At 34.8% G+C, this 22802-nt stretch overlaps 2 protein-coding genes across 2 annotated transcripts in view; one reads left to right on the top strand and one right to left on the bottom strand.

The window, feature by feature from the left end:
* Positions 1 to 42: 42 nt before the first annotated feature.
* On the bottom strand, positions 43 to 6332 carry LOC113230564 (eukaryotic translation initiation factor 2 subunit 1). Its single transcript, XM_026464585.1, has 6 exons — positions 6095 to 6332; positions 4914 to 5142; positions 3862 to 4094; positions 3174 to 3289; positions 2405 to 2516; positions 43 to 653 (listed from the first exon to the last, which is right to left on the bottom strand). Exons 1-6 carry the CDS (start codon positions 6330 to 6332, stop codon positions 586 to 588), a joined length of 996 nt encoding a protein of 331 aa, XP_026320370.1. The 3' UTR covers positions 43 to 585.
* A 6609-nt stretch (positions 6333 to 12941) lies between these two features.
* The window catches only part of LOC113230338 (collagen alpha-1(IX) chain-like), a 60095-nt gene continuing 50234 nt past the window's right edge, over positions 12942 to 22802 (top strand). Inside the window, exons 1-2 of the mRNA XM_026464233.1 lie at positions 12942 to 12991; positions 21207 to 21307. Of these exons, the coding sequence (XP_026320018.1) occupies positions 12942 to 12991; positions 21207 to 21307 (151 nt within the window). The remainder of the gene's footprint in view (positions 12992 to 21206; positions 21308 to 22802) is intronic.

Raw genomic sequence — 22802 nt, 5'->3', positions numbered from 1 at the left:
GTTTTGGAGAAGACAAAGACCTTCCACCGGAACTATTTAACATGGAGGACGATTAGCGTGAGCTTGTCACATATTTTCTTTTTTATATTATGTGGATATATTCAGTTTTTCGAAATTAAATATTTTGTTTGACCATTACTTTGTTTTCTGTTTTCTTAGTTCCTTTTTTTGTTAATATTATTTTCTATGGAGCACTGCACTCTGAGGATTCGCGTGTATGCCTTGTGGTTCACAGACATTGCACTAGCTTTTTAAATTTTTTTTCTTTTTTGTAGAGCCTCTTTGAGGGGTAGGGCTAGTTGTTTTGTATATTGGAGAAGTTGGAGAAACGCTGACTATATTTAACGTTAGGTCATATAACGAAAGCAAGATAACAACGGACTTACAGTGTTTTGGTCCACCTATATACCCAACTTAATTACTTATAAATATAATACAGACCTTAGGCAACCAATTTAAGTTTGAGCTCTGACGTCCACACGCACTTGAAATAGAGCGACGCCCGCATCTATACGCAAGACGTACAGCCTATCCTGTACTCGAGTACAGGGTGTTCTGTACAATGTGGTTTGAGATATAGGCTGTTCAGTTTTCGTCGTCGTCGTCCGAAGCGCCGTTTTGTTGCGGCTCATCCACGTTTGCGTCGCCCATGCCTGAGTGATTATAAAAATATTGGACATTAACAAGTAATAAGGTTTTTAATAATATTTAATTTTTTTCCATCATATCTTTTTTAATCTTTTTTTCTCTAATTTATTTCAAATGAAAGAAAAAAGATTTAGATTTAGTTTAATTTAGTCTAAAGATGGCAAAATCTTTAAAATATATGGATCAATATGGAGGAAGAAAACAGAGAGACAGCTGTGACAAAATTGTCATCGATACTGTCTAGAACCTACCTACAGAAATAAAAAATAACATAACTGAAAAAAACATTAAATTTGTGCTTAAAAAATACACTCCCGGACAATTCGAGCCACCTCGTACCAGTATTAAATGCTTAAACAATGTTCGATTGATCAAGAACTACGCAATTTTGAAACTTGCATATTAAAAGTCTTTTCCATAAGTCCTTGTTGGAAATTTGGACTTGCAAAACCAGGGTAAACCTTTTTCTTCGATGATAACACTATTTTTGTATTCTAGCCCTTTAAGGCAAAAATTCGAGATGGCTCGTATTACGTGTCCGAGAGTATATATTCTACAAAAGTTATAGCGTAATTAATTAGTTGTCATATAATGGCACAAGGTTTTGGCGAGTTGTAGAATGCAAGACACGACGATAGGTGCACTTCGATGTAATAATTAGTTTTACCGTTTTTAATGAAATACACACTAATTGTTTTAGATTAATTGACTAGTCCACTTGCAAACGGCTCTACGTGACATTTTTAATGATTATTAGTTAATGGCGTGAAATGGATCAGTATTTTAAATAATTTCAAATACTTTAACAATACAGTGCCAAAACTTGGTATATTCTGAACAAATCAGTGTCAAATGTTGACGACTCTTGCAAAAGTCGCTATCTTTCTTAGTTTTACACTTGCAAAAGTTGCCATTTTGTCGTCAATCTGCAAACGCTGCTTTATTGAGCATAAACTCGTGCAAAATCCGTTATTTTGTTTAGTATTTATTATTTTGTCATTTGAGAGGTCGCTCGTGTACATTTATCAAAAACTTGCTCGTCTAACATTTCGGCGAAGATTGGTCTACATACGAAATTTTTGAATTTTATACCCATATTATTGGGCAAGTACAATCAAATGTGATCGAAGAAAAAAAGACTGGTAATTAAGATACATTGATTGTTGACGACGTGGATATAGGAGTCTAAAGGAAAATTAAAATTAGACTTCATTAGAATAAGTTGTATTTTTTACTATTTTTAAGTATAGGAAAACTGGCCAAGTTATCATTGTGTTATTGGAAAACTAGCTACGTTAATTCTGAACAATTACAAAACTAGTTATTTTAAGATTACAGTTCCAAAGTACAGTTCTCTATGTTCAATTTCTGAATAGTAATAAAGTAAAAAGTTGAATACTGTGATTTTGTTTTTTCATATTGTTTATCTCGTTTTTATCACAATTTTCAGATAATTAAAAAAGTACCATTTAAGAATTCGTTTTCGGAACAATAATTGTTTCATTAGTTTATAGCTTGTTTTTATCCACGCTCGGTGTCCTAGTGGTCTACTCAATTATTAGTGTAGCTTAATTTTTTTGTATGTCGAAATTTTATATCTGGTTAAAATCACCAGTATTGAGTTAAACCAGTTATGGTTTTTACAATACTGTCTGTACTTGATAATGCTATTATAAAATAAATAAATAAATAAATAAAAAATAAAGGTCAAACAGGCCTTTGTTTTATTTAATAGAAATAAGTAGGGAGCACTGACCTCCGTCTTCATCTTCCTCCGCGGAGTCTCCCGCGACTTCTGCGTTCTCAGCCTCTGCACGCTCCATCTGTCGCGCCAGCTCGGCTTCGTCCGTGGCCGTCACAACCTTCGGCTGTGCGCAGACAACACACAACGATTACAATGCGATAATTTTGTCGACGCAAATTGACCTAATTATTAACTTTAAAGTAAGCAGCATGAAATACAGAAGTTCTATATATTCGAAAAGCATTAATAGTATTTAGAAATTGCACTCTGATTGTCGACTTGAATTTTAAAGCTCCAGGTCTCAAAGGATAGTAGCGACATCTGGCGGATATTGTCTGTACTACTAACTGAACGGCGAGCCATATCGTATTGACATTATAGTCTAGCAATTAATAGATCTTACTGTCGTGGTCCAAGTCACGAATACATTTTAGAAGGCCCTATTTAGTTGTTTATTTATAACAGGATCAAGATAGAGAGGGTCTAATTTTTGCTATAAAATAGTTATGCATGCTATGTAATTCTTTTTTCTCTCTGGATTTATTTGTAACATTGTAACTCGTTCAAACATTAACAATAATAAAATAAAAATTGTTACACATAGGAAATGAAGTCAACTGTGACCATGGGACCTGTAAAGGGCCCGAAACGTCGAATTGTTTGAAAAAAACAAATATACGCGATTTAAATCTGGAAAAATAGTTTAATTTCCTATTTGTAACCACTAACTTCAAGCATGAACTGTTCATATTGACTACCTTGAATAGAAATTTGTACATACCGCCATTTGTACGTTGAACACTCCGCCAGCCTTCGTGATGGTCTCCTTAATCTGGTCGATGGCGTCCTGCAGCGCCTTGAGCCCATCCGCCTTTTCAGGCGTTGACGTGGTCATTACTGAATAATTTAATTAGGACTTTTCAATATGGATCCACCATCAATTTCAATAATTTTTTTATGATATCAAGTGACAGGATGAACAAGTCGTGCGCCTGGCCAGGGCTTCGACACTCGTTCGAGGTTACGCGATAAGTGTCTATCGTTGACTGTACCGCCGACAGTGCAAGAGCTCAGACAAGTCTTTTATTTACATTACATTCATGTACAGCACCCGCATTCGGTTCCGCACGGCTGCACACGGCGGGTAACGTTATTTTCACCTCTCTGAGTGCGTGCCTAAGTTCCTTTTCCCCCGTACTGAGCGCCTGGTGTCATTCGTCAGATTTTGAAGGCTATTATAGCGTAGGTATTATATATTTTATTTTGTATGAGAGTAATGTATTTCTTACGTAGTAACTAATTACTTTTCAGTCGCCCCTCGTACGTACATTTAGATGACTTTAAAAGGTTAAATGAAAAAAGAGACACTATAGAAATAAAAATATGCAAGACCTTGCAATATAAAAATATCTTTGTAGGAGCTTTGAAAAGACTGTCAACGAAACTAGTGGAAAACATCATTCACTTACCATACAAAGGTGGTGCAATAAGATTGATCTTAATAGGCATCTCCGCAGAAGATAATGCAAGGCCCGACTTCAATGCTGTCCTCACCGCGTCAATGCCCTCGTAACCGTAACACGCACACTCAATATCCGCTCGGATCTTCACTGCTTGAGACGTTAATTTACGCTTGATGTTGGCTAGAAGGACTTCTTTTGTGTTCTCGTCGAGACCACATTCGTTTAGCACTGAAGGGTCTCTGAAATTACAATTTTTTTTTTAATAATGTCAAATGATGGGACGTACATGTCGTGCGCCTAATGGTAAGCTACACGCCTGTATGTAACAGTTGCAGTGCCACTCAAAGCTTTAAATCGCAAAGATCTCAGGGGCACTGTCACTGCGCCCGTCACCCTGTGACATAAGTTGACAAGTCCCACGTGCGTGCAATTTCACCAGCACCCTTTCCCTTCAAAACCGAAATAACTGTTTACTTTGGACATTACTGTTTGGCGGTAGAAATAGGTAAGGTGTCAATAGGTGGTGGTGTCTTTCACAAGGAGCTATACTGCCACAAGGCCATATTTTGAATACTTTTTGATTGCTATAGCCCTTTATCATTTTATATATCTCCCAACAAAACAAAAACCACATACTCACTTGTTGGTTAGTTTCTGATTATCACTTTTCTTTATTAAAGTACATTCAGTAATGATAAAATGTCTTGCAATTCACGTATGAAAACAAAGTTAACGCTATAGGCTAAAATGCACCTATTTCTTTATATCATAGGTAAAACACATTAAGTAAAACGGGTTATTAGTTTTTAATTATAAAAAGTAGCAGTAGAGCTCCCTGTGAAAGAGTTTGTACAGGGAACTACTGCCAGTTTACCTATTTCTGCTGCCATGCAGTAATGTATGCATTACTGTATTTCGGTTTTGAAGGGTAAGGGTGCTGGTGAAATTACAGGCACATGGGACTTGTCAACTTATGTCTCAGGGTGACAGGTGAGTAGCAGTGCCCATCAGATCTTTGCGACTATCATACTAAAGGATCAGGTACTTTTTTTACTTACACAGCAGCCTGTTTAAAGAAATCATAAGCCGAAGCCTTCTTCTTGTATTTCTCCTCAAAAAGCCAAGCTGTTTTCTTGTAAAGCTCTTCTAATTGCTCGGAGCTCTCATAGTGCAACAACTCTGCTACGTGTCTGAGAATCGAGTTCACGGCTTTTGCTTTTGCATACCTCTCTGTGCATTTGTCAATGTCTTCTGCTGATACACGACGTTTTGACAAGTCTATATAACCTGAAAAATAAGATAGTTTCAAGATTATTGTTATATAGTATGCAGTAGTAGAATTTCAACACCAAATCAATTTTATTTTATAAACTACGGTTTTTCAGGTGAGCCAAAAAACTATGTTATTTTTTCAAGTCTGTCTATAACTTTTTACTGTCTGCTGCAATTTTGATTGTGTCTAGAGCAAAGTTTCTAAGAATTTTCTCTTCTTTCATGCTATAAATGAAAGATTTAGGAATAACCAGTGGTTTAAAATATCACGTCCCTTATATTATAAAAAAAGATGTTTAGTTGTGTCTTCCTGCTTACACTATGCTCAACGGTTTGCACATAAAATATTAATAATGTAAGGCACAACTAAACATCTTTTTTAATTTGTTATAATTATTAATACAAAAATCGAACACTCAGAAAAAATTCCTTCAATCCGGCCAGATTCAAACCGACGAAAATTAAATGTTATGTAATTTTTATAGCGTTTAAAATAGCTGTTGGAAAAAAAAAAATTTGAACAACTCAGCTTGTGGCATGTATACGTGTGTCAGAATTTTAATAACACATTGAGTTATTAACTTATCATTCATCATCAACACTATTTATACATTCCACTACTGGGTACGGGACTACTCCTAGGCGAGGGTTTAGGTATTGGCCACCACACTGGCCCATTGCGGGTTGGGGACTTAATACGTTTTCCGAAGGCTGTGAATCTTCGTTGACATGCAAGTTTCATCACAATGTATTTGTTCACCGAAAAGCTTACATAAATTCCGAAAAACTCAAAGGTGCGAGCCCAGTCTCAAACTCGCGTCCTCTGCTTGAGACCACGGCTTCAATTAACTAATGTATTATTAGCAATGTTATCAATTAATTATACTTGTTAACAGAAATATTGGGCTAAAGTAATATAGGACTGGTTTTTTGTTATTGACTCGACAAGAACAGAAACATTATTTACCTTTTTCTTTATCGACTCTGATGACGACAACAGGCTCTGTCTTTCCCACTCTGATCAATTTGTTAATAGATCGGATACGTCGACGCGACAATTCAGACAACAATATCATGCCCTCAATGTTGTTGTATTCGAGCAGGTGTACGTAAGCGCCCATCTCAGCGATCGATCTGACGTTCACCATCACCACATCTTCTACTTCTGGATACTTTTCTTGATAAAATCTACACGATAGTGGCATCTGAAAACGCAACGATTATAACCTATAAGTTTCACTGCAACTTTCATTTTCGAACAAATTATATAGATTGAACAGTAAAATAACTACCTTTGCTATGTGTTTTAGTCTGTTTTATTAAAAAAATATTGGTAATATCGAAATAAATGATGAAAGAATCCACTCGTTCACTTCACTTTTTATTTTTATGGCTCCATCAATATGAGAACTGATGATTTTGCCAATGTCACAGTTGAAAGAAAAAAAAACGAAACAAAAAAAAAATTTTCGCTAAGCTCTACGTTGACCGACTGACAACTTTGACGTTTCTTTATGCATACAAATAGAAAAAGTGACACTGCAACGTTGAAGGAATTTGGTTAGACGTTCGTTTGAAACGGAACGTAATTAAAGTTTGCCATCGTGAGAAAAAAATGGTGGGTTTTTGCATTTTACTTTAAGTATTATTACATTTTGAGTTTCTTATTTGTTACGTGTTTTAAACTGATGGCTCATTAAGTAATTAATAAAATGGCTTTCTTCGTTATTGAAACAAAAACAAGGCACTTCCGGTTCTTTTAGCATACTGTAGTGGCGGGATTTTTAGTTGCATTTGATCACCACGCACCGGTGTAATTCATAATAATAATAATTACTGTTAGCATAATAAATACTAAAAAAATATTCCAAAAAAGCTATTACGATTTGTGTTTATAGTGTGTAATGAGAATGTGACATAAATAAGTCAGACAATATTTAGTTGAAAATGTGGTAATTTAAATAAGCAGTTTTTTTTCATTTATTATTTATAATTTCAACAGTAAACTTATTTATTACTTTTATCATTAATTTGTTCTCTTGCAATACCAGTGCTATTGCAACATAATTGAATATAATAATTATGTCTACAAAATAAATGCTATTATCCATTTTTTAGTTTACATTTCATTAGAGATGTTTGAACAACATAGCTTGAATTTTCAAAACTACTTTATATAGTATTAAATGTATTAATCCTGATCATTTATACCATTCAGGGTGAAAATAAATTTGTGTCGACTAATAGTTATTTGTCATATTGCACGCTCAATGCTAATATGACGCCATTTGAAAAATAATTTATTGGATGATATATTTGATAAAAATAGACGTGCGTTCAAAAAGTAACGTGCCATTTGGTACACTGATTTTCGGTGTCCATAAGAGTTGCTGTGCCACTCAGTGCTTTAAATCCTAAAGATCTGAGGGATACTGGCACTTCGCCTGTCACCGTGAGACATAAATTGACAAGCGCTTCCTTCAAAACCAGAACGCAGTAAAGTTCACATTATTTCTTGGCAGCAGAAATAGGTAAGGTGGCAATATTTGCCTGGACGAACTCTTTAAAAAGGAGCCTACTGCTATTTCTTAAATATTACATCCAAATCAAACACAAGGTATTTATTTATTCTATGGCGAAGCTTTATTTGCTATCGTAGATAATAGAAAGTTATAGTCTCATTTCCTAGGTAGATGTAGACTAACTGATTCTGGTAATAAACAATATTGCTTTTAAATTATAGTTCCTATTAATGCAATACCACAATCAGTGTACCATTTTCTTTTAATTTACTTATTTGTCGTCTTTTTCTAACACCCAATATAACAGCCGGTGCTGACGATCACATTAAAAGACTGTCATGTTATTAATTGAAATATCACTATTTGCAATCTCAGCGCGAGCGAATCTCGTAGTTGAAATAGACTCCGCGCGGAGCGAACAACTCTGAGACTGTAAAAAAGAGATTATCTAAGATAAATTAGTCTATTGTTTTTGTGAATGGGGTATGGAGGGATTTAGGTGAGTTTTTTTTATTTTAATTAATCTTAGTTAATGTCTATTAAATTTAATTATTAGAATGGTAAATAATTAAGGGTTAAAAGTTACGTTAATCCTTTGGGAAGTCGGGAGTTTTATCGAAGACTAGAACTATACTTTAGGATATTTAAACTAAATAGTCAAAAATATATAAGAAACGGGTCCGGGTCTGAATGGCGTATATATTTGTTTTTTTCACACAAACCAACGTAACCATTGGCCCGTGACGTTAGTTTGCTTGAAAAAAAAGTTTCATTTTCTATGTTTTACAATCGCGAAAACCTAACAACTCGATAAAAGAAACCTGTTTAAATAAATTTAGTTTCCATACAAATCGTGGATCGTTGAAACATGTTAACAAAAACTGTTCTTTCTGCCTACTCTTGTTTGAAGTATTGGTATCTGACTACCCAAATTCTTTTGTCACAAGAAATGTCGAATCAAAGTTTTAAAAAGTATAGATTCACATCAAGCATGACAATTTGAACTTTGGACCGTTCCTTATATGCAATAGAGTTGAATTTAAATATTCAGTGTCTAATACAATACATACAATATACAGTGTATATTATTCATAACTAAAAAGCATATTTTATTATTATTTATCACGAAATTAATTTTCCTTAATTAAATAAAGAATGAAAACTTAATGCGGAGGTTGTTATGGTTTTTACTTGATCCTTATTGAGTTAGATCAGTGTATTAGAAGACTCACTCAATTTTCCTTGGTATTTAATCAATGAAAAAAAAAACAATGAAAACTTCATGCGGAAAATTTGATGGTTTTTACTAGACTCTTTTTGAGTCAGAATAATGTAATTAGAATACTCAATTGTACACAGCACGTTGTATTCGCGTACACCACGGATTTAAACCGCCCCTAATCATTTAATTTGAAAGTCAGCCTGATGTTAAGCGAAATCATACCCTTAGTAACGATAGAGTGATCATACGTCAAAAGCGTTTTTATCTTGTGAAATTCATAAAAATAATACGAACTATATGCAACAATTTATGTATGTATGCTTAGAATAATAACGCATAGAAACCTAGTCCGCACACGATAAGTAAGGCAAATTGAAGCGCGCCAAAAGGGCCTACACGAGCGGGCGGGCCGTCAGTGCTCAAGATCAACTTGCACCGTGAACAGCTCAAGAATTTTAGCTAAAAATGACGAAATATGCGGTAAATGAGTGTAAAAATACGTCAGACAAACATAAAATAGATACTAACATCACATTCCACAAGGAAGTAACGCGTTTCAACTTGTATTTTTATATAAATATTCACTAAAACCGAAAATTAACCTACTATTAAAACTAGCCTACATGAATTTGATTTTCGCCTCACTTGTGACAGTTCCTTTGATATGAAACTATCATTCTATGCGTTATTATTCTAAGTATGTATGTGTATTATTAGTATGCATATACTACGCAACGACTTCAATCTGTAGACAAGAACATTCACAGCAACTACATGTTCCAAACAAAGCGCTATCAATTAGTGATCGTGTTTTGTTTCTGTGTTGAATTTTGTCAAACGGGCGTAGTGGCAGTGCCACTCAGATCTTTGCGGTTTAAAGCTCTCGAGTGGTACTGCAATTGTTATGGACAGGCGTGAGCTTACCAACAGGCGCACGACTTGTTCGTCCCGTCAATTGATGTAATAAAAAAAAATTGTTTGTACATTGTGTAAACTCATCTATCTAAAACTATCTAAAATTCATCGAACAAATCCTTTTCCAAAACCATTAATCCACTTCAAATTTAAAAAAAGGAACAGATTACGCAATTAGAGAGACTACATGGTCGGGTATTATCTAACTGCTGGTTTTTATTTATATATACGTACTTCTGGGAATCTAAATCAAAATAATGTTGACTTTAATTTTTTTGCAGGAGACAGATCGCAAAATTGTGTGGTCTATATTATAATGTCATTTTTTTTATTAATACTTAGTATACTATGCATTACTATTTTACTACTATATTTAGTGCTGGCGAGTTAATAAAAACACTGTCTTTTATTATATTTATAGTGTTTTGACATAGTACCATTCCTATAACTTATGTAGCCCTGAAATTTAGAGGTATGAGTGTTTTTGAATTAGATATGGTTTCAGATATTTACTTCTCAAAAAAATACAAATTCAGTTAGCGAGAAATACAAGATATCATTTTCTACAGAGAGTACGCGTTCGTGAAGATACGCATGTAAAATTTGGTGTTTTAGTATAATAATAAAAAACAAAAAGAAGGCCCTCATCAAGTATTGCACATCAATTGCCATGGTGATACATAGGTACAATTACCATATTACACATAGAAATAAAAACATCATTAGTGTGAGAAATTCCTCATGATGTGCAATTTTAATTTCTTTTTGAATAAGTAATTGGAATGACTGCATTTTTTAAATATTTTTCGGTGACTTGTTGTATACTTGACCTCCGCTTTGTATAATTACTCCGCGATATTTACAAATATATAATTATCATTAGCACGCCTGGTTATTCGTTTTTGAATATGTAGATTTTTCAGTAAAATTTATTTGCGAGTGAACATGTACATATATTTCAAATTTTCATAATCAATATGCAGGTGCTATATTTGGACATTTGGGAAACAGTTATTAGTTTTGTGTTCTGGTTAAAGGTTACGGCGGGGGTGATTATAAAAACTACTTTTTTTGGTCTTTAAAAAAAGTTTTTTAAAAGGCCTAGAATATAAAAATATAGTTATCGCCAAATAAAAAAAAATCTCCAGCTTCATAGTTGCATAATAGGTCAATCAAGCATTTTTTAAGCTAACGGCATTTAATATAAATTGCAAGGTGGCTCGAATTATGTCCATGAGTATATTATACTTCCTGAATCTTGTGAAAAAAAATAAAGAAACAAAAAATAAAATTCGAAAACAAAAAACAAAAAACGAATATTGTGAAAAAAGACACAAATACAAAACAAAAACAGAAAGCAGAAACACGTTCTAAAACTAAGATGGCGTAGTGTTCATTAGAGATATCAAAATTAAGAATTGTATTGGCTTAAAAAAACATCTACTGGTTCAAAATTATTGTCCACACTTTTCAACTACTGACTGTATTTTCAATATATCAGATAGGTGGCTTATACTATCTTAACGATGATTTTCTCCTCAGATATTACAACCAATGACAACAACCAATCATTTCAATCGACAGAAGTATGAAATCTTTCATGGCCATATAGGTCTCCCGTAACGTAAGATTAAATGTAAATAAGTGTAAATATATAAATAATTATGTAAACCCAAGGGCCGACAGCTACCTTGCTCAACGCATTAGCATAGCAATACAAAGGGGGAACGCTGCCAGAATCTTGGGCACCTTGCCGCGGGTACCCAATTTTATTCATATAATTTAAAAATCCTAGTTTTACTTTCTACTAATTAAGCTTTTATTGTCATTATCATCGTTATTCTTGTCATACGTTTACCACTGCTTAACACGGGTCCCCTCTAGGGAGAGAAGAGAAAGGGGAGTTCGCCATCGTTTTCCATGATTTTTGGACCGTCTTCGACTTGTAGGTTTTATCTCGATGTTTTTTCTTCAACTTCAGTGTAAACATGCTTTTGTAATAATAATGTAAGTTTGCCTCCCTTAGAGGTGGAATATTTCCTTCTAATTTAAATATGGAGGTACCCTCTTTCCAACAAAAAAAATAATCACCAAAATCGGTTCACAGTCAATGGAGTTATAATGTATACAAAAATAAAAATTACAGTCGAATTGAGAACCTCCTCCTTTTTTTTATGAAGTCTTGTAACCTTGTATACTGGTAGTATACAGTGCGTTTGAACAGAACGCGCTGAAATTGATTGACCGAACAGGACAAGGACGCTATAAAACAAAAGCTTTTGGCAGTTAAATTGACTAATAAAAAATGTACATAGGTTATAAATTTCGTGTACCTACTTAATATTAGACTTATAATTTTATTAGTGCTTGCGTTTTGGTGAAATGGACTCGACTCTATTACGTCATTCTAACTAAAAACTTGTACGCATTGAGAGCGGCACAGTGTTCAAAATTCTTTTATTTTATTCCGTCCTCTAAGGTTCAAAGGGATCCAATTTTTTGTTTTTTTTTTGATACTATTTCTTCCATTGGAAAAGACAAAGGCACTAATGCGCCATACAGCCAAGACTGAGAGTAATCTCTTTCTTGTATTCCATTACAAGAATTATGTTTTATTTATATATGGCAACAACGAGTCATAAATAAATAATAAATATTTTTTTTATGATATCGAGTGCCGGGACGAAGTCGTGCGTCCGGTCTACCTTTAGAGGAAGGAAAAAAGGTATATCCTTTCAAACCAATACACTATGTATAACATCAAAAACAGCATTTTGAAAAAATTGCAAAATTATAGTTTTTTGCAACTTATGAAGTTAACAAAATAAGATACATTTAACTTGTTTTGCACATTAGATATCAAAGAATTCTATCCAGCCATTACAATTTTACTTTGCAATATAATTTCTATTATAAAAACGTAAAAATTTATTTTCACTACACAGCCCAAAGATTCTTGTTGTAATGAAATTATAAAACACTGCACTGCGGCGTGTAGTGTTTTGGTTTGAGACGATAATGAGGGTAAGCGACACGCCTGTCCGTAACAATTGCAGTGCAACTCATCGTTTTAAATCATAAAGATCTAAGAGACACTGCGCCCATCACCTTTAGACATACGTTGACAAATCCCGTGTGCCTGTAATTTTACCAAAATGGTATTAACATTAGAACAACATCACATAGGTCGCATTGATGCCAAGATGTAAGTAAGTAAAGCATGTGTGTTATGGAAATTGGAAACAACTACGGTAGCGCAAACACCCTGACCCGAGACTATATAGAAAAGTTACTTTTTCTACATTGAGTCAGAGATGGTGACACCATGAAAACCGATGTGCAAGCCACAAGATCACTCTTCGCCATACATGAAATAGTGGTTATTTACATGTAGGAATGTCCAATTAAAATAAACCTATGCTAGCAATTTATGAATTATGTACTATAGTGCCACTTATTACGGCACTGTCACTGCACCCGTCACTCGTCGTCAATTTCGCCAGCACCCTTACCCGTCAAGATCGGAGCGCAGCAAGCAGTATTGTGCTTGGCGGCAGAAATAGGTAAGGTGGCAGTACTTCCTTGGACGAACTCTTTCACAGGAAGCTCTACTGCTACTAAATCGACATCCTGTGCTATGCAACTGCGGTCGCATTCTAAATCATTTAGTAAAGGGATTTTTGCTCCTATGAACTTTGGTTCAACAAACACGTTGCACAGAAACAAAGCCATCCCATTTCCAATTATGTCGATACACAAATCACCAATTAACCTTGACCTGTCAATACGATCAATCGAGTTGCTGAACAGTGAACAGCAACACCGATATGCCACCGACCCAGTTTCGCTATGAGATCCCAATAAGACTGTGGGTCAACAAATAATTGACCCACTTCCTCAACCTTCAAGAGTCAATCAGTCTTGTATGTGGTTTGATATTTTGGACGCAGTTTCTAGACTGGAACAAGACGTCTACCTTCCCATTGTTTTATCAATAATTTTGCTTGTAAAAACGACTCTTTCCGGCTATAATTTAGGTCTATTTCAGGCTATATTAAATAGGTATTTATCAAACAAACGCGTAACATCGTTTATATCGTCATTTAATATGACATTGTGGTCAAGCGATCGCTATTTTACATAAAAAAGGACAATTTAAAACAAAGTAATATAACACAAAAATCGTATACACAGATCACATAAATACTTCTTCCGTGATCGTATACAAAGAAAAATTTCTTCGACCTTACAGGATTTTTCTTTGTGTTCTAAATTTGTATTAATAAAATAAACTAGCAAAGTAATATTGTTTCTAATGCTTTAATAAGATGTTCTACTACCATCCTCGATATCTACTACCATGATATTTATTTATTTTTTTGTGAAATTGGTTCACTATAATTATTAATACAAAGTTCGAACACAAAGAAAAATTGTAAATGTATTGTATTTAAATGCAACAAGGACAGTGTCAGACGGAAAAAATCTTTGTCAAAAATATCATGAAGATATTCAATACAAATCAATATCTAGGTACTTATTAGTGTTAACGAGTGAGTGAATAATTACAATATTAGGTAAGTATCGAAATGATTCGTCAAAACCTAGCCTGGAGTATCGCAATACTCCAGTACAACTCCAGACAATAACAAACAAGGGCAGAGAGAGATTGGAGTCATTCGAAATGTGGTGCTGGAGGCGAATGAAAAAAATAAAATGGATTGAAAAGACAACAAATGAGGAAGTTTTGGAAAGGGTTGGGGAGGAAAGAAGTCTTTTGAATGCAACAGATAGGAGAAGGGGAAAAATGTTTGGACATTTGTTGCGTAATGACGAATTTGTAAGAGTGATAATTAAAGTGAGAATAAAAAGGTAAAGAAAGAGAGGAAGACCAAGAATAGCGCACAGTGAACAAATACAAAAGAAGATCAAAGTGAACAGCTATAGAGAGGTCAAAGGACTGGCTATGAACCGTGAGGAGTGGAGAGGGTTACACCGACAAGAGTCTGGCTCTTAAATAAGATGGTGACTGAAATGATATAATTATGTAAATAGAAATGATAGAAACACATAAAAACAGTGCTCTGGAGACCAGCAGACAAAGTCTATCTGACAAAGGGTTGAGTTATTAGCGTAACGTTAGTAGCGTGAATATATTATGCTTTTAAAATTAAGTCGGCAGATATAGGCTCGGTTTGTTTAATGGCGGCACTTTACTACCTGTATTCGCTATTGGGTGGTTGATGTAATTAGAAAAATATTTGACGTACCTACATGCAAACACTGACAAATCGATGCCTTAATTTCTCAAACTTGTATCTTATAAAAAGTGAGGAGATGGCAAAATTTTCTATTTATTTTAAATTTATTATCAAGGGTGTTAATTTGGATGCATTACTTTAAGAATAGGCAAAAGCCAGTTTGTGAATATGAAGGAAATGTGATGTGAAATCAGCCTGCAAAATTTATATAGAATCCATTTTTTGCATTTCTATAACTATGCGCTTTAAGATACAAGTTTGAAAAAGTAAGGCGACAAAATATGATCGTCTATGGAACCAACTAAGGAGTTAAAATAATGAATAAGACCAAAGTGTGGACGGCTTACTTGCGTATTTACCCATTTGACTCCTTTGATGTGCGTCGAGAAATCGACCCAGCGCGTATGGTAACACGATTTTGGTGTTTGCTGCGTTTGCCAAATAAGGCAAATACTTTGTCAAACATACTGTCAAGCATGGTGATTATTTGCCAAATATATTAAACACGCAAATACAAATAGCATGTGAAGTGTCACCATAAGGTTTACCATTATAACGGGTAAAATGGTTTTTGTATAGTACTTTTAACTGCGGAACGGTTGCCATGACGGACTGCTACGTTGAGGTCCCAAATTCGATTCCCGGGCCGGGAGAAATATTTGTGTGGCCTACATTTATTTCTCTCGTGAGTTTGGGTGTAATTTGTGGTAGTCTATGTGTGTGTCCATGGCACCCGCGAAACAGGGTTTCCCTGGTGCGGGGCTATGTTGAGTGTGTGCGTTATTATTATTATTATTATTATAGTAAAGTTAAAAAAAAAAAACTTTTACACCATATTATTAAACTGTTTCCGTGGCCGAACGGTTGCCATGCTGGTCTGCGACGCAGAGGTTCTGGGTTCGATTCCCGGCCTAGAGAAATATTAGTTTGGGTGTGATTTGTGGTGTCCTATGTGTGTGTCCATAGCACCCACGACACAGGGTTTCCCTAGTGCGGGGTTATATTGAGTGTGTGCGTTATTATTATTAAAAAAAGAAATAAAAATAAAGTATTTTCGCTCCTACCGGGTACAACTTAGTGACAATCTGTCCTGACAATCCATCTGTCGTCGTCCTCCCTAACAACATGTCCTGCCCATCTCCATTTTAGACTCGCAAAAAACGTGTCCATGTGAAAAGCAAAAGGTGTTCCAACTAGGTTTTTTTTTACAATATTAAGTTAAGGGACGAGCGAGTCGTGCGCCCGATGGTAAGCTACACGCCTGTCCATAACAATTGCCGCGTAAGTTTCAAATCACAAAGATCTAATGAGCACAGCCACTGCGCCCGTCATCCTGAGACAAAAGTTGACAAGTCCCGTGTACCCGTAATTTCACCAGCACCCTTACCCATCTAAACTGGAACGCAGTAATCTCCTTCACAAGGAGCTCTACTGCTACTAGAAGGGTACAGGTTATCCCTGTTATAAAGCAAAACAAATATCAGCATCAGCTCTGTACATTTTGGTAGAATATAAAGAACATCTACAACTGGATCATCAATCGTCACATCACACATCTAAAGTTGACAGACGAAGGGCAGTGGAACGCGCCATGGTTAGCATTTCCCTCGTCGACCGTATACGTGGAGATACAACAGCGCACAAAACTCGTAGATGACGGTACGCGGATCGCGAGTCTAAAATGTAGATGGGCAGGACATGTTGTTAGGAAGGACGACGACAGATGGACCAAGGCGGTCACTGAGTTGTACCCAGTAGGAGCGAAATTACTTTATTTTTATTTCTTTTTTTTAATAATAATAACGCTGTGTGCGTTAACTCATTATAGCCCCGCACTAGGAAAATCCTGTGTCGTGGGTGATATGGACACACACACACAACGACAAATTACATCCAAACTCACGAGAGAAATAAATGTAGGCCATACAAATATTTCTTTCTTCGGGAATCGCACCTGGGACCTCAGCGTGGCAGTCCGGCATGGTGACCGTTCGGCTACAGAGGCAGTCAAAAAAATTAATATGAGGAATAAAAATAAACTAGCTGCTCTTGACAGCCACAATTTAATTTTGCGGGTGAGAGGTAAAGAGCCTTAAGCCAAATTCTTATTTTTATTACAGAGTGTTTCAAAGAGAATGAGGCTCTAAATTAGGCATTTAAAATCGACCTTAAGAAATGAAACTATTTTTCCGGATTTAATTCGCGTATATTTGTTTTTTCGAACAAACCGACGTTTCGGGCCCTTTACAGGTCGACCTTGAGGTCAATAAAAAACAAACGACGACAATAGTATAATGTCTTCTACCATTGTATGACTTTTAGCATTCTAAAGCTATTTAAGTACTAAGATTTGTTTAGAAAATGATTCATTTTAATGTGACTGTGCGTTTCATTGGTTAAAATAATCACATGATAACGTTAAGATGGCCTATGATTTGTCAATTTTGCGCTGCAGACACGTCTCAGGTTTTTTAAACCATATTCCTGGTGTAATACCATTGACTTACAAATAAATGGACGACGGGTCTAATACAAAAACCACGAAAAAAATGTCCCAAGTCAACCTATTTAAACGTAGTGACATGTAAAGGAATATGAAAAAGCTAAAATGTTGAATTTAAACTGTAATGTCATCGAAGTACTGTGTAATTTTGCTTGCTTGGCTGTCAGAAGAAACAAAAGAAGACTAAAGCGTGAATAACGCTCTGTATACGATTTTAACGCCCTATAAGTTCGGACACTTTTTAGCGCGGACCAGACGTCCATATAATTGTAAGTCAATGTGTAATAAATATCTAATTGTTAAGGGCATTTCTCCAAAGCCGCAGTTTTCTACGTCCATGCACTAAACTCCACTGATACGTCAAAACAAAAACCCACAAAAAAAAGAGAGTATAATGTAGGTTGAAAGCTGGAGAGTACAAAATCTTCCTAATAAACCTTTCGGACCAAATGGAAAAAATATCCGAAATACCTAAAACTTGAGAACAGTGCCGTATTCCGAATGCAGAATCCAACACGGTGCATTTTTCTCAAAATTAAAATCGTATACTAGACTTTAGAATGCTAAATTTCTAAAACATCAAATTCCAAAATATGAGCTTAAGTCCTTTCCTCTCACCTACAGAATTTAAATGGCAATGGCAATGCATGTGCTCCCATAATAAAATTCCGACTGATATTCATTTGCCATTTATACGAGGTTTAAAAAAAATGTGAAACAAAAACTTTACATTAGAACCATTGACTTACAATTATAATTAGAACGTATAGTTTCTGCGTACTTGGAAAACAAAAATCTATGGTAGTGACTTAAGAGGTTCTCAAATGAATATTGCAAATGATTAATGTAACAAATGCCTAAATAGCTTATTTATATTATGCTAGAATTTCTTATTCATTCTTCTCAGTGGAATCTGTCTTGTGAATAAGTAGTAGAATTTGACGATATGTAATTTGCTTACGTAACAAATAATGATTGTTTGAGTCTGTCCTATAAGTACAACTACAACATCAAAATGAAGCCGACGTAATATTGAACATCCAGCGAGTGTTTTGAGAATATTATGAAGTATAAGTAATTCTCAAACATTTATTAGATATTATGACTTAGATATTATTGTAGATCAGATGGACAAAGTAGACTTGCGTGTAAACTTTATTCAAGAAGTAAAACAAACGAATAGAATGGCGTTTGGGTTCCCAGTGCAAATCTTCTTGGGTAGGTATCACAGCTAGAATTTATTTACCTATACCACAGTGTAAAGAAGGAATTACTTAGACTGTGCCTATAATAAAAAAGATTATTTAAAAAAAACTAAAAACCTCGCATGGCTGTATTACTAACATCATAAACAACAGCTTCTGTTCCATGACTTTTTACAAAACATAATAAATTTACCAAAAATAAAGTTGTAAGTTTTTGTTGTATTATCTGACAGTTTTAGATCTGTACTTGGTAGAATAAGCGTCCTCCGCGACGACATCCAACCCCGACCTGCATAGAGTTATTACCGTTTACGGCGATGTATTTAAATCTATTTATTTTTGTATGGACGTGAAATGTGACGAATCATTAAAAGTTATGGAACAAAAGTGGTTGTTTATGATGTTAGTAACATAGTCCTGAGAGGTAGTTAGGCACTGTGGTCGCCCGCGCTCCATACAAATTAGAGCTTAACTCTAGGCATTATAACCGAGGTACATACCAATGTACTTGTAAGCAGCCGACGCTGCATAATGCGCTAAAGTGCATAACAACTATAGGAATAGATAAGGTCTTAGCTTTGGACATTATATTTTGTAATTCATTATTAAATGTCCAGCCTCCAAATCGGTCGAATGTCCAAGTTATTCGTGGTTTTATTTTTAAAAATCTTCAATCGCTCCCGAAATCTTGACTAGGTTGTTAGTATTTTAAAAACAATCCCGTTGTACGGGTCACGTACAAGATTCAGACGCTGAGTTTGCGCCCTACTTTACGTGAATCGACTGATTCACTTTTTATTATAATTTAGTTGATTTAATAACTCTGTCGCAATCGGTCACATAAGCATCCATATAATAACTTGTATTTAAACAAAAATAAACTTTACGATTGTACGTCAACTCTATAACTTAACTAACTACAAACTACAACTAACTTAACTACCTACAATCAAGACGTCAAAGCCCATACACCCGTATTTACCTCTTATTATTTGTGTATGCCAGTGGTGTGTAAGTACTTAAGTGCCTTCGTCGTCTCGTCACTTGGTAGTAAAGAAAACAAGGTATTCTGGTCATGTCAGTCAGTTGTGACCACAGAACAATAAATACAGTAGAAGTGGTTAGTTAGCGTCAGACGCGTGTCAACTATAGGTCGCGGTATGAGTTCAGTCCGCCATTTTCGCTTTGTACGGTATGGTTGTGTCATTCTTTCCTGCAAATTCTCTAAAATCCTACAAACTTGCCTTATTGTGTTGTTTTAGAGTGCAACAATGATAGACGCATCAAAAATATTCCTAGAGATGAAACGAATATCCTATGATTATCCGGCCTATTTTTCTATCCGGCCGGATACCGAATAGTTGAACAATATCCGGCCGAATACCGGATATTTAAAACTGTGAAAAATTCATAATCAATACGCCAAATAAATAGATTTATTGATTAAAGATGATACTAATGGAATATACAGCAACTACAGGATCGTTGACAATCTGTTTGTTACTTGTAACTGAAAGAACTATGAAGTTAGAGATAAAGTTATCTGTAAATTTAGGACACTTAAATTTTAATAAAGGCAAATTATGGTGGATGAAGACCAGTTTTTTTGGATCATGTGGTAAAAGTTGCTGATATTTATTTTCATAAACAGATCCAACATTGCGATTTTTTTACTGTTAACATTTTTCTGTTATGTATTTGTTTGTATTATCGAATAAATTTATATTTTTTATAAAAACTAAGTGACCACAATAAATCAAATCGTCAATGTGAAAGCGCTATCATTCACTAATCAATCAATCACGGTGATGCGCGCTGTAAAGCGGTCGCAACATGTTTACGACAGTGGGTCAGATATCCGGCCATCCGGCCTAGGTGCTCGCCCGATATCACTATCTATTTCATCTCTAAATCTGTGGTGGTATTTCATATCATCGGAAAGCCTTATTTTAATAAATTTAAAATTTTCTGTTTATTGAAATAATTTTTATGTTACAAGAATTGAAAGTAAAGCTTATACCCGTGCAATATAGTCGCTTCTGTTTTGGAGAACTAAATTAATAACTCCAATTCGTTGTCGTTCAGCAAAAACCAATAGATGGCAGTACATTGATTGAAATTTTAATATAATATCAAAACGTCGTAACTTGCAATAATAGGTATTGATGGTGTTGAACTTTCCACGATATGCGAACTGTATTAAAAATCCAGAATTTGTTATTTCTTTTCAAATTTGAAACTACGATCAATCAATATCAAGATTTTGTAGTGTTTCAAATTAGGTTTGTGTGAGTTTTGGCGACATCGGTTCTAATAGAAATTGAGGCGTAATGCACTCCCATAGCTTTTTTCTTCCGTGGTCGTGATAATGAAAAAAAACAAATATACACGATTTTAAATCACGAAAACCTAAGAATTTCGATATTTCTAATAATCACTTTTTATTTCCAGGTTGCTACTCCTGTTTGTCGTCATTTACATAGATTCTACTTGCAATGGAGAGGATGCCGACTATGAGAGGGATGACCTCGAGAGAGGCTTTGAATCTGTAGGTGAGTTATAAATGGACTATTAAGTATACGTATCCCTGCTTGCAAAGAATAGTGGCTCAATCCAAAATAGTTTCTTTTTTTGCTTATTGAGTACTGAGATTTGTTTAGAAAAATGATTAATTTTAATATGACCGGGATATCGAGCTTTTCATTAGTTAAAATAATCACATAAGAACTTTGAGATGGTCTATGTCAATTTTGCGCCGCATCTCAGGTTTTTTAAACCATCTTCCTGGTGTAATATCTAATTTTTAAACGGCCATTCTCACATTCGGTGTTGTCAGCCTAATTATTGTAGCCATTACGGTGTACTCTGCCTAATTACTGTAGCCATTGTTTTTTCTCGCTTATTATATCCAATAACAGTGAAATATGAATAATTTTTTTTTCTTATCAAAATATAACTTTAAACTAAACTGTCAATATGTCTAAATGAAATTGGAATAGACAAAGTAGTTTTCAGACACAGAGTTATTAAGACATGATTAAGACACAAATATTTTATGGAAGCGATAGGTAATTAGAAAGTTCAAACATTCTTAAGAAAACATAAAAACAAAAAAGTAAAGAACAACTAACAAAACATAAATAAATAACTAGATTTCTCATAGATGGCGCTACGACTAAAAAGTCGTTGAAAGACCAAGTACAAAGACACGACGGAAGCACATAGAAGAATTCGTGAGGTCCGTTGGTTCGTTCCGTGGCTTAGTTGGTATAGCGTCTGCCAAGGTATGCAAGAAGACGTCGGTTCGAATCCGAATTCAATTTGAATGAAAACAAGTACTACCAATCTAGAATCAAGAATTGGGTACGCGATGCCATTTTGACGCAATTTTTTAAAAACCGAGTTTTGTCTACAAGGGTATCCAGTTTCAACAATTTATATATTTTAAACGCGGAGTTTTTCTTGGCAAAAACGAATATGATCGATGTAGGTTAGAAGACTTTGTTGTTAGTTTTTTTTATATAAGTTTTTCTGGATAGAAATTAATTTCTCACACCACTACTCGTTTCCAGCCGCCCCGGTCCAGTTAGTGTCAAATTAATTATCATTATGATTGATTACAAGTTAATTTTGATACTTAGTTCTTTGAAGTTCCAATGTCGCCACTAAGAGTAGAATTTCTATATGATGCAACAGTTTAAGAAGCGCCAAATAACTAACGAAATGTAAAAAGTGTCTTTTAAATTAATAATAGGTGATTTATGATAAAAACTAACAATAGTTTTTGGTAGAATATAAATGGGGTTGGTAGAGGATTACGTCAGCAAGATTTTTCGGAACTGTCAGTATTGCATTCGGTTGTTTCCGTATGTTTTATTGCACAAAAGTTATCGGTAGCGTAATAAATAACGCAGAAATGTTCTTATTTTAAATAATCCAGTTTTAAATTACTTTTCACTTCTTATGCTCTTAAAGTTCGTATTTATGCTGGGAATAGGCTGCATAAATTAGGATTTTATGCTCTCGTGCATAAAATAAAATCGTCGT

The sequence above is a fragment of the Hyposmocoma kahamanoa genome, unplaced genomic scaffold (assembly GCF_003589595.1).
Source record: "Hyposmocoma kahamanoa isolate Upper Pololo Valley unplaced genomic scaffold, ASM358959v1 101, whole genome shotgun sequence".
In the NCBI taxonomy this organism is placed as follows: domain Eukaryota; kingdom Metazoa; phylum Arthropoda; class Insecta; order Lepidoptera; family Cosmopterigidae; genus Hyposmocoma; species Hyposmocoma kahamanoa.
This window is presented reverse-complemented; position numbering and strand designations above follow the sequence as displayed.